Source organism: Pipra filicauda, unplaced genomic scaffold, assembly GCF_003945595.2.
Source record: "Pipra filicauda isolate LSUMZ 115617 unplaced genomic scaffold, ASM394559v2 scaffold81_size6448238_pilon, whole genome shotgun sequence".
Lineage (NCBI taxonomy): Eukaryota > Metazoa > Chordata > Aves > Passeriformes > Pipridae > Pipra > Pipra filicauda.
Window position 1 is genome coordinate 5,919,671 of NW_024104998.1, and position 13,174 is coordinate 5,932,844.

Genomic DNA, 13,174 nt, shown 5'->3' on the forward strand with positions numbered 1-13,174 from the left:
GTTTTAAGAATTGCTGATTATTTAAGGAACAAAAATCTGTTATTATTATTTTTTATCTTTCACACAGAAAAATAACTGAAAAGACCTGTTACCATTAAAATGTTTTCTTTGTTTTGTTTTGAAGGGTGGGATATTTCTATTAAACTGAATCTTGTTACTTTTTGAAATGACCCATTGATGGGATTCTGTTCTTTTCCAAATAACAGAAGAGCAAATAATAAAAATCCATTTGACTAAAGTTAGTTATAGAGCCATATCACCATCCTTACTTGTTGAGATGTGAAAAGACAGCAGATTTTACTCAGAATACTGCAATGTGTGTGGTACTAGACCAGCTGCTAAAAAGTTACAATAAGGTTTACAGACATTTTTTTAAATACAACTTTATGCACACAGTGCACAAGGCCACCTCTCCCTGCATGAGTCCAATTTTCTGAAGAAGAATAAGAATTAATCAATATTTTCTTTTAACATATAACAAACAGTTGAACCAAACAATTATGTAAACTGGAAATGACCCAAAATGCTAACAGTTTGGCAGCAGTAAAGTGAAATGCATTGTGGTGCACATGTGCATTTTTGTCCCCCTTTTCCCCTCCACAATAATCTGCACTTAATAGGAATATTTTAAACTATGTAGCTAAGCAACAGAGGTAATTGTTGCTTTCTAGAGCTTTTGTTAGGCACTCTAACACAGCCCAAATATGCATAATTAGGTATAATGTCTATAAATCATTATTGTACACATGTGGGTAGTTAAGTGGATTGAGAGAATAGTTCAATGAATTGGACATATTCACTGAAAATGCTTTTTATTTGTTTTCTGTAGTTCATAATACTTTAAAATTATCATAACCCTTTACACTTTCTCTTAATAGCTCACTGTGTTATTGAGAGAAACTTCATTTGCATTTTAGACTATGCTTAATTTATTATTTAAACCTGGAGTTCTTCTGATTCAGGAAAGGACAGACATGTCTTATAAAATACTCTGTGCTTGTTTATTCATCCTCCTTTCTAGGAAGTAAAATGTTAAATTTTTCAGTTTATGTTGAATAGATCCCAACAAAAGAATGTACCCTATAATCAGCATTATTGAAGGGGCTAGTGTTGTGACTAAATTCTTCCCTTCATCCAAAAATGCTTTTAGTTACTATGGCAATATTTACTTGATCCTGGCAAAACCAGTGTTGATTTTAGAGAGATAATTACCAGAAAGGAAGATGATGGAGATGTATTTTTGAGTGTCCTTGTCAGAGGAAATGTTTATAAAAAATTAAATGAGATACAAAAGGCATACTGTCTTCCACACCGACGACCTCTCCTGCATGCAGCCTTTATTACCTGCTGGTTGCTGGTTTTCTTCTGAAGAAAGATGTTTATAAAGACAGGATGCACTTCAGTGGTGTCTTTAACAAGTCCTTCATGAGTCTGTACATAACAACCATTTCTGTTTGCCTGTGCATGACCTGATCTATCATTTAACATGGCAATTTCAATGGTGACCAGGAGCTTGCCCTTTGTGAAGTATTGAGAATTTTTCCATCAAGGTTTTTCACGGGATCTGGAGTGACTAGGAAAGTAATTAGGGTCCATTTTGAGAAAATATTTGGGAATCTTAGATAAAGGAGAAGTAAAAACAGATTAGAGGAATTTTAAAATGTGTGTGCCTGTATATATATATATGCATATATTATATAGATTATGTGTATATATGTAGTATCTATCTATATGAATGTATATGAGAGTGTGCGTGTGTGTTCTAAGATAATATAGGTCTTCACCATCAGTGAGAAATGGTGATATTTATTTCCCTTATAGTGTTGGAGCTACAATATAAAGTAGATATAATCTTAAAAGGGCTTTTCCTGAAGCTACACAGTCATTCCAAACACAGCCTTGGTGTGAGTTCAATCATTTCAGAGCACCTTTGAGTAAAGAAATGGCAATTGGTATGTAAATATCTTCATATCACTTCTACAAGATACAACAAGCAGCTATTCTTAATATATTTCTCTTGCTTTTTTCTCACGCAGAGGAGAGTACTCCAAAATCATCTGAAGAAACCCCTCATTTGGGTGGGCAAGAAAATTCCAGTCAAAGACAAGACAACTACTCCAGCTATCAAGATGCCATGGCCAAATCTTTGATGAACATGGGAAAATTAGCAAAAGATGCACCCAGTCAAACAGTGGCAGAAAATCTAAACGATAGTGGCATTCAATCCTTAAAAACAGAAAGTGATGACACTGACGAATGTTACCTGATTAACTCAGCTGAAGGAAAGGAAAAGACTGTTATTTCTAACCCAAAATACTGTTCATCTGAGGAAAATGAAAGTAACTCTGAAATTATGGACAATGAGTGGGATAGCTCCTCAAATTTCTCGGAAGAAACTAGCGTAAAGCCCCATGTAACTCAGAAGTTTTTTGTAGAGTGTAATCAACCCAGCATCCTGGAAGTCCCAGAAATCAAGAAGGAAGAAGTCGAATATGGTCCTTGTGAAACACTCTGTGATTCAGAAACAGAGCTGAAAGCACCCCAGGAGTCTCACCCAGATCCTTTTGAGAAGAGAATTCAGAATCCCTTCCCTGAAAGCGAAGAAGATGACAATGAGTGCCTGTCAGAAACCACAGATGTGTCGGTTGAGCTGGACAAAACAAAAGGGAACTTGAGTTTGCTAGAGCAAGCAATCGCTCTGCAGGCAGAGCAAGGGCATGTGTTTCACAGCACTTACAAGGAACTGGATAGGTTTCTTCTGGAGCATCTAGCAGGGGAAAGGAGACAAACCAAAGTGATTGACATTGGTGGGAGACAGATATTTAACAACAAACGTAAGGAAGTATTTTTGGCTGTTCTTACTGGCTTAAGCATTTATCCTGTGACTGATAGAGTATTCTGAGCTGGGTTTTATAGCAACAGTAAAGAATCTGGAATTTAGCTGGTAATTTTGTTAATTATGTACCTTCAAACTAGTGCCTTACGTCTAACCAGGTTAAATGCTAGGTACTTGGCTTTGTGCCAAACTGCTATGTGAAATGATCAGTAATGGGTACTAAAAGGGCTGTGTAGCTGGCACTGACAGTCCTTCTCCTCCTTTTCCTCCTCCTCTGCTTCCTCCTCCATAGGGCACTAATACATACCTCCAAAATTTCAGCAGCCAAAAGAGAAGGCATTAAAATGGTGCACAAGGGCAAGGTTAGGGTGAAAAATTGGCCTCTTCCAAAGATGCCACCTAATCCCTAAGCCATGCATTTTCTGAGTTCTGTCTGCTTTATGTATCAGCATTACATTTTGCTACAGCCAGTACTTCTGAGCCAGGAAAGCACAAGCCATGCTCTTCTGCCCCATTCGCCATCAGCAGAAATACCATTAAGTTCCAAAATCCTTATTGTTTCTGAGAGTTTGAGGCATTCTACAAACCTGTAGGAACATCACTCCATTTTCAGCACTTAAAGTGGAGATTTAAAAGATTTAGGTTTGATTTGTAAACTGGGCTGTCTTGTATGCAACTCCTCAATTAAGGATAATTACAGAACATCAAGAGATGTCATTTTATAAGCACACTCCCTGCTGTACTAAGTAACAATACATTCATCTGCCCTTTGGCTTTTCCTTTTGGCTTTCTGAACACACTGAGTTCACCCCAGAATTGATGCAATTTCTGATTTTGATAAATGATTTACTTTGATATTTCTAATGTTACTTTAGAGTAGTCCCTGTGGACATTGCAAATATTAAAGTAATTTAGTTATCAAAAGCATTTAGAGTGAAAGATAACTGACAGGGTTTTTTTAGGGGTTGCAACTGTAAAATATTTCCAGTTGTATTTGGGAAGAAAATGCATGCATCTCAGTTTTGTGTCTCAAGCAGTCTTTTCATTAGCATGTCTTAAGTTGTGCATGCATGGTATTAGTCTACCTTCTTGCTACACTACATGAACCTTTATTTACTCAGATGATGATGGCATATGCAGGAACTTTACAGATATCCTTTCTTATCCTGAGAGCATCTGTGTTCACCAAGTTCACATTGGTGTCAGTGTGACTTTCTCACAGTACACACAGAAAAGAGCAATGATGTAAGAATGGCAGAATCTGTCCCTTCCTGATTTGTCTCATATTATAATTATCTGTACTTTCCAGATCAGTTCAGAGGTAACACTCATGGAGAAACACTCTAGGCTTTGTTCAGATTGCATAAACACCATATGACTGTAGTCAATGTTGTATCATGCACACAATTTTTTCACTTTATATAATTAACTGCTTTTATTTCTAAGCAATCCACCATCAAATCCATCAGCTCTTAATTTTAATTCTTGGATACTAGATTAGAAAAAAATGGCTTAAGTTTATACTTATCCATCTATTTAATGATAAACCTTTTCAATTACTGAGGGGAATGCTAAATCATATTTCAGGATCCCTCTTTATTTCCTCTTCACTATTGCAGCACTTTTTATTTGTAGTGATTGTAAAAAGCTTGTGGTATCCTGATGATGTTCAGTCTATTTTCTTTCCTCCCTATTTATTTATTTTATTTTTTAACCTAAACACTTGCCAGGAAGTTTAACCCTCAACTGTTTCTGGTGATTCTATCCCTAAGCACATCCTACCTCACAGTCCAAAAAAATGAGCTTGAAGGAGACTGTGCTGGCTGCAGCTGTTTTCTCCCTCAGCACGAAATGCTGTTGGCAGCCAATCACAGATGCAGCTAAAACCATCCTCAGCAATTTATGCTGCCACTTCCTCCAGATTTCTCACAAGAGAATTTCTGGACCAGAAATCATTTCTTTCCTACCCAGACTTTTGATTCTGCATTGGAAATCAAATAAAGGCTTTCTGACCAGTGCTTCTTGCACAATTCTAGGTGCTTGAAACAAAAAAAGGGGCCATTACAGAGTGGTAGCTGTGGGTCTGGGCTGAGACCTCACTTTTGAAAGGGTATCGGCTGCTCCATGTTTTCTCTGTCTTTGTGGGCTGCTCCACAAAGCGGCATTGCCATGTGTACCAGAGGGAGCTGCTTGCCTTGCCTCTCAAATGTAAAGTGGCATGTATTCAGTTTCCTAACAAAGAACCTACAGCCTAGAGATCTGTGATATTTAAGGAATGGCTTCTGGTTGAAATGCTTTTTTTGTTTGTTTGTTTGTTTCACACCTCAGCTTTTATTTGGTTGTCCCAGCTTCCTGGAGTCTGACATTAACAGAGCAAAAGATTGTTTCTGCTTTTTTTATTTATTCCTTTATAGATCTTGCTGTTGGCCGACACTGCCAGTTTCCCGGCTTATTGGATTGTGGCTTCTGTCCTGTTTTAGGATCTGAATGGAATAAATGACACTGCAATCCTAAAGCTATATGGTTTAGCACATAAGTGGCGTATTGGGAGGGGGGAGTAATTGTTTAAAGGACACAGTGTGAAAACCTAAAGTGATGTTTAAGTTGCATGTCTATTAAAACTTTGCATCGGAATTAAATCTGAAGTACAAAATAGAGAATATCACACTGCTAGGATCACTCAGCTGAGTGCAGACAGGGGCTAAAACCAAACAAAACCTTGTCTGATTTCTCTGCAGATTCACCCAGGCCTGAAAAGAGAGAAACCAAATGCCCCATCCCAGGATGTGATGGCACAGGGCACGTGACTGGGCTCTACCCTCACCACCGCAGTCTCTCAGGCTGTCCACACAAAGTTAGAGTGCCACTAGAAAGTGAGTATCAGCACCCTGCAGTTCAGAATAACAGCTGGATCTGGCTCAGTATTGTGGATAGTGTTTACTTATGCTGGAAAAGAACCCCTTTTTTCTGGGTAAGATTGAAGAATGAGACTGAGAGAGAAGCCATCACACCTTCTTTGCCCTCCAGCTCATAGCTGTAGTTCTACTTTCCACACTTGTGCAGCTCAAGTACTCAGCAGTAGCATTACAAACAGCAGTAGGCTCCTCAGGAGGCCTGGGAAGAAAAAGATCAGAGCCCAGCTATTCCCACCCTTCCAGCAGACCTGCACACTGTAATCTCATGAATCTTCAAGATCTTTCTTGCTCATGCCTTTGCTAAGGCATGCATCACACGACAGCACATGCTTGTTTCAGAGCTGTGGCCTCATTTGCCACAATCACACACCGAGGCTGCTGGTTTTCATTGCCAACAGCTGAGAGGCCTGGGCACGCTTGTGCAGAGATGTTTCCAGTGTCCCCCTTACCACTGAGCTCAAAAAGGTTACTTCCATCAGTACATCCCAGAGCTGGTCCACGACAGGTCCCTCTCTTATGACAGTATCACACTAATCCTTTTACGTCCAGTCTAGCCTGAAATTCCCTGCTTATTTCTAACTGTGCTGCTCTGATTACATTGGTTTGTGTGTTTGTGTAATCCTGCAATATGATGCCATGAAATGTTTAATAATAAGCCAAAATTTAATGTGAAACTATCCACTTAAACATCCTCTTCCTAACTGTACCTCTACATTTTTTAAGATCTAGTGCTAAACTATATTTATGGAAACATCTACTGAGCTAAGCAGGGTGCTGCATTTGGAAGGCCTTCACACCTTTCTAAAAAGTTAAAATTAGCAAGTCCTTGTTAATTATTACACTTCCAATCAGATGTGTTCTGTCCTGCTAGGGGAAAAAACAAAAAGTTATAATTTTGTTCCTGACAGAACAAACCAGCTGACTGAACAGTCAGCTTTTGTGAAGCACAGACATATGTCAGTCTTAGTAAAGATGATCCACGTCAAAGGCATAAGAAATGTACATATCATTGCAGTCACCACTAGGAGTGTAAGCTGCTGCTTGGAAGCACGACCAATTGGTCACAGATAGTTTCAGCACAGCTCAGAGGATCAGAAGGTGTAAGGGTTCAAAGGGGACATACTCAGATCCTCTGATAAAATGCATAAACAGCCTTCCTGTGCTTGAGGGTTTGGCCTCCCTGAGACAGAGAGGGACTGCAGCTTATGTAGCATGACCATGTGACCTAGGGCTCCTCTATCACCTGCCTTTTCTAGTCGATTGTGTTAGTGGTGTATGAATCAAAGGAAAAAGGGTGTCATGATGTAACATCTTTGCTAACTTCCATCTGCATTCTTTAAAGTTTGTAGAAACAATGATGTGCATGTGAGAAGACAAGTTACAGTAATATAAACTGGTATATGCTAGAGGCACCACACTCACTGTGTTGTAGGTCTTTTTCTTGTCCTCTTCTTCTGTGGTTAGAATGTGACAGAATTGAGAATCTGGGTCCAAAGAGGAAACGTTAATTTTTTTTTATTATATGTATTTTTATTTGATGTGTGTTAGTATCAATCTTTTTTTTTTTATTCCTGTTTAGTTCTTGCCATGCATGAAAATGTTTTAAAGTGCCCCACCCCAGGATGTACTGGAAGAGGACATGTCAACAGCAATCGCAACACGCATCGAAGGTAGATCAGAAAAGTTGCTGTCCACTTAAAATCTAACTTGTACTCAGGAGTAAATTGATGGGCACATCTTGGAATTAGATGATATGTACTACTCTGCAGACTGTCTATGAACTGCAAGGGTAGCCTGTGTTATTTATAACAAAAAAAATTGTGTTTAATTCCATTATCTAAAAAATGGCTGCAGCACTGAGAATGGCAAATTCCACTAGTATTTTTCAGGTATGTGATTTAAAGCTATATATTCTTCACAATCTTCACAGTGAAAAGTCATCATGTACAAGAGGTAGGAATGAACAAATATATTATTATTGCTACAACTGGGAAACCCAGTGGAAACCAAAAGCCGTTTGTTTTGCATCACATACGTGGCAGTCCTCGGCAGGAACTTCTGATCAAGGCACATTACCTTTTAGCAAAACAGAAAATTTTAAGTGGAATGTTTTAGAATCCATTTAAAAGCTCCATTTATTACCCTCAGAAATGCCATCTTCCTGCTTGGAACATTCCTGTCCGTTTAACCTGCTGCCTGCAGGGAGAAAGTAAAATTGAGAAAAGCCTTCCAGACAGGCAGCTGGGGAATCACAGCTGGACAGTAGGTGAGGCAGAGAGTCAACGCACTCTGTGTCCAGCAAGCCACTGCTGTCAGCACAACTCTTGTCAGTAATGCTTTCTGCTGGAAACCAGTAAGCCAAAATATTCCATATACTGCTTCTGGAAAAATACATCAGTCTTACAAACAAACTTGGGACATAAAAAATTCAAAACCAACTTTCTTTGTTGTACTGAATTTTTGGAGGATTTGGTTTTGGTTTTGCTGCTTGATTGATTGGTTATTGTATGAGGGCACAGAAACAGAGGATTATCATACTATATTACTAATCTTTAGTATAAGAAGTCAGTTTTTTCCAGAGATATGACAAGCTTGTCTACAAGAATATATAAGGAACACCAAATATTTAGTGTTTGTGTTTCTTGTTTTAAATCCCCAGTCATCTTTGAAGCACATCAGCTGTATCATAAGCAACCCATAAATAGGATAAGAAAACATGTTCTAATCTAATAAAGCAAACAGAAAAAATAAGCTAGCACAACTTGAAATGACAAAATGTGTTCTTTGGTAGCAGTCACTCACATATCCCTGTTTTTTTCCCAAATTCACTTTCATTTTAATCAGTAGGAGGCTTATATGCATGGTTTAACTGATAAAGTAAATGTCATTTGTCAAAAAATTTACTAGTGACTTGCCAGACGCAAAACATCAAAGCTGAACTGCGGAAAACTCCTACATGATTCAGTTTACAGATATATCACCTAAAATACAAAGATTTCACAGTTTTGCATTAAGGATTGAAAACTAAATGAGTCTGGTCTATAGCAGCAGCAATTCCCATAGATGCACAGAACATCAGAGAAGTTCAAAGTCACTGGATTCCAGAGCACACATTTCTTTTACTTAAGAATTAATTTTAACTTTTTTTTTTCTTTTCTTCACCTTTGCTTTTCAACAGCCTCTCTGGTTGTCCAATTGCTGCAGCTGAAAAGTTGGCAATGTCCCAGGAAAAGAACCATCTCGAGTCTCCAAAAGCTGGGCAGTGCCATGATCAGACTCATAGGTAGGAGTGCTTGCAAACCAGTCTCTCCAAAGTATTTATGCACAAACACTATTGATTGGTCCTCAGGTCTTTCCCCTATTTCAGGTTTCAGTTGCAGTGGTAGCTTGGTTTTCCAAGATGAACCTCTGCAAAGCTAAATAACTTGACTGTATCTCAAAATAAACAACCGTCTTTCTGCTAGTTCTTTTGCATGTGGCTGACATTAAGTACAATAGACCTATCTTTTGACAAGCAATCAAATATATTCTACTAAATCTTACTTTCACACAAGTAACCTGATCAGAACAATTCATAGAGTTTCTTAATTTTAAGTTTATTGGTTTAATTAGTTGAATTGTATAATGACATCAAAAAGGAGAAACACTTTTTATTGCAATTGTATTTTGTTTGAGTTATATGGACCCTACAGACATGCATAATTTGCACATCATTGGCACCACGACCATTACAACCTATTATATTCAGGTCTATTTGGGGACACTTTAATTTGTGGATTATTGACATGATCAGCTCTAATGGTTCCTTCAGAGCCATTACAGAATATTATGTCCATGTGTCTGCCAACTGCACGTGCCTTAACTCTACATATGAAAAGTCCTTAGGAAATTGCTAAAGACAAGTAGTGACTGAACATTAACTAAACAGAATAACATACCATAAATCATTCATTTCTCCCAAATAGCACAAGCAATTATTTCAGATCATCTTATATTATATTTATACCGCACTCATTCACAGTAAAGTGGGAACAATAGTGATTAAAAAAACCTGAAAGTCCTTTAACTAGAAAAAATCAAGACAATTTTTATAAATAAAGGAAGCCCCATCCTGCAGAGGTAACCTAGCAGTAAGTTGGTAGCCGTCTTGTAAATATCCCAAACCATTAGAAAAGAATACTAAATTTTTTTATGTCCTCATCTTTGCATTTTGATGTAGTCAAAGTACTCTGACTAGTAGGTCAGCCACCGTATTTATGTTGTTTATATCTTGTATACACCTACCAGTAAGTTTTACATGTGACAATAGCACATTTTTTAATTGACATGGAACCATATGCTTTACCATGTATTTTTTTGTCAAAATGTTTTTTAAAGATATTTCTGTCTTTCTCCTTCATTCTTTTTCTTCTTTCTGTAGGACAAATTTAGCAAAGCAACCTGAGGTATCTCAGTACAGTTACAGAACTTCACAGCCGGTCACCTCCTCCAGAGGCACCTTGGCAAAGGAACAGGAGAAGTTTGGGAAAGTACCATTTGATTATGCCAGTTTTGATGCACAAGTCTTTGGGAAACGCACAACAGCACCTGTGACACAAGGACGAAAAACACCTCAGTTTCTTGAATGTAAGCTTGAAATTCAGTTATCTCTTGGAAAAGGGGCAGAATGTCAGACTTTTTTTTTTTCTTTTTGCTTGTTCTACTTTCAAACTTCTAGAATTCTAAAAAGCTCTGTAGGAAGCATTTTTAATCACTTGTGGCCAGAATGGTAAATAGAATTACTAGTTGGCTACATACAGAATGCTAGAACACCAAATATCATCACTACAAGGTTTACTATTTTGATGCTTCTTTTAAAAGCAATTGTCAGTGGAAAACTGGAGTAAAAAGGAATACTTTATGTTTTATCTGTTACATTCCTCTTTGGCTAAATTGTGATATCTTTATGTGATAGGATGTTGTCATGAGAAGTCCCATGGAATGTGTCTTTATAGGACATAATGAACTGTAGTACAAAGAAATCCAAGTTAGGTTTCAAAGGCACTTTGAGTACCTTTTAGATGCATCCATACAGATATTATTTCTCCTAGATGAGCATATGCCTCAGATGCTTTAATTCCAGGCCTGGACTGAATTTATTTTGCTATCTTATATTCCTGTACAACATCATATTTTAGTGCAGACATATCCAATGCATCAAACTGTTATCAAGATTCCCCTGCTTGCATCACTTACAGATCTGCTGAGGTACTACTCTGTAAAAATGAGATACTGCAGTGTGGACACTGATTATTTACTGCTGATTCTCTTCACAGTCTACATGGGAAACTTCAGCAAGATTCTGTCATTGTGTTGACCATTATAAAATATTTTTTAGTTCAAAGAAACAAATAATTCTGTTACCATGAGGGAAATGGAAAAGAAAGGTTTCATTGCACCATAATTGGGTTCATAAGAAAATAGATCCAGAACAATGTGACAAAAGACTCTTTAGTTGGCTTTTGTTTTGTTAATGGCAAACAAAATAATAAAGTAAAATAAAATAGGAAAAAAATATCCCAAATATCCTAACAAAGGAAAACATTCATAGTATGGTGAACAGAAAAGCCAAAATTTTATATATTCATAAATACATTTATAAGATAATTAAATATAGCTCTAATACTATAAAATATTATATGTTTTATATATTTATAAAATTTGTATTAATTTATGTTTATTTGTGTATGTGTCCAAGTACACACAAACACACATATATATGTTTGTAGGTATCTGTGTTTTATATGTGTATATATATATATAAATACTCTGTTTAAAATTGCAAATGAAAAGTAGATATTTATCTGGCCTGGAAAATAGGCTTGTTCAAATGAAAGCAAATATATGCATTGCCAGCTTCTTGGGTGGCAGATTTTCCAATTTTGTTTGTAAAATTGAATATTCCCTATTAGCCATCTCTTTGCACAGATGTATGTCTATTTCACAGGTTCATTTCAGAGAAAAAATGATTGAAATGTTTTTATACAAATGCAAATACATACATATGCAATTTATGTATGAAGTATATCAGGGCTGAAGTTTACAGCCTGTTGTTCTTGCAAAGATTGCAGTGTGCAGCTATTATTTTAATGGAAAGGTGAAAGTAAAAGAGCTGGTGAGTGCTTTAACTATGCAGGTATACAGAAGTTGGCAATAAGAAGCTGATGATGTAGTGACTGATTCAGAGTCCTACTTAAATACATAGCTAGCTGAAAGCCCATCATTACCCCTTTGTGGATTCTGCACTTGTAAACTTGTTTTGTTAACAAAACATGCACCCTTTATAGCCTGAAGGGTTTTTGTTTGGTTGGTTGGTTGGTTGGTTGATTTTTTTATCTTTTAAGATGGGTAATGGAAAATGTACTTTTCTGCTCTTTAATTTGAATTTCATTGTAGTAAGTGCTAAAAAATGTAGACTCTCTTGCTTGCACTATAGTATTAAAACAGGGCAGATAAATCCTTTTTAATTTGCACTGGAGAAAGGGAGTACTGAATCATGAGGCTTTCATGTATTGCTCTACTGCGATGCCTCCAGTGCTTAGAAAAATGAAGTATGGCGTTCAGCTACAGTCAAAGCACTTAAACAAGCATTTCTTTTAGAGCATCCCAAGTTTGAGGAAAGATGAGTCCTTCAATGCCTTGTGTAGCTCCTAGCATTAAAATGCACTCAGCCAAAGCTCTACATCCAAAGGGATCCAGAGCCTTGGGGCTCAGATCTTCAGGGAGCGAGCAGATGGCCATATGCAGAAATGTTCTTGGTGTATCTGGGTGTAGGCTGAGAAATCGGATTTTGCTTAGTTTATCTTTGTAGGGCGCTGTGAGAGCTAGAGACAAAAGAAGTGATTATTGCTTCCTTAGAGCTGAAATAATGGTGCTGTGTTTTCCCTGTAACAGTTTATGACATCTCAAGCTCCAAAATCCAGAACAGAGAGCAGAGTTCTCTCTACCTGTTTTCGAGCAAGTGCTGCTGATGGAGAAGAAAACAAAGAATGACACATACCACTTTTGCCTGTGAAAGTGCTTTTCTGTTCACCTGTTAGTATTTCATTCCAAATATAGCCAACAAAAGACTAAGTTAAGATCACTGGAATCTTCATTGCCATTATTTTTTAATTGATTAAAGGATAGACTTAAATGTCTAAAAATTTCCACAAAATTAGTACTGAATGTTCCTTACAGGTATTGTTTTTATCTGATTACTCTGATTCGTTCAAGAGCCAGGTCTTGTTCTCCTAAGCAAAGCTATTTAAATAACAGACTTATTAATCTAAGTAGGGTAAGCAGTGTTGTTTTAGCTAAGACTGGACAAGTCACTGTTTTTTTTTTTACACAATAGAGCTCTAAGAGGAAGCCTCTATAAGAATACACTTACAATTGCATTTAC

General features: G+C 37.2%; 1 protein-coding gene across 7 annotated transcripts in view; it reads left to right on the forward strand.

The window, feature by feature from the left end:
- Positions 1-13,174, forward strand: part of ST18 (ST18 C2H2C-type zinc finger transcription factor) — a 232,199-nt gene that overhangs the window by 184,115 nt on the left and 34,910 nt on the right. For all 7 annotated transcript variants that reach the window (XM_039390422.1, XM_027728145.2, XM_027728148.2 and 4 more), the window contains 5 exons: positions 2,037-2,834; positions 5,575-5,709; positions 7,331-7,421; positions 8,930-9,034; positions 10,172-10,377. In XM_039390422.1, coding sequence (XP_039246356.1) covers positions 2,037-2,834; positions 5,575-5,709; positions 7,331-7,421; positions 8,930-9,034; positions 10,172-10,377 — 1,335 coding nt within the window. The remainder of the gene's footprint in view (positions 1-2,036; positions 2,835-5,574; positions 5,710-7,330; positions 7,422-8,929; positions 9,035-10,171; positions 10,378-13,174) is intronic.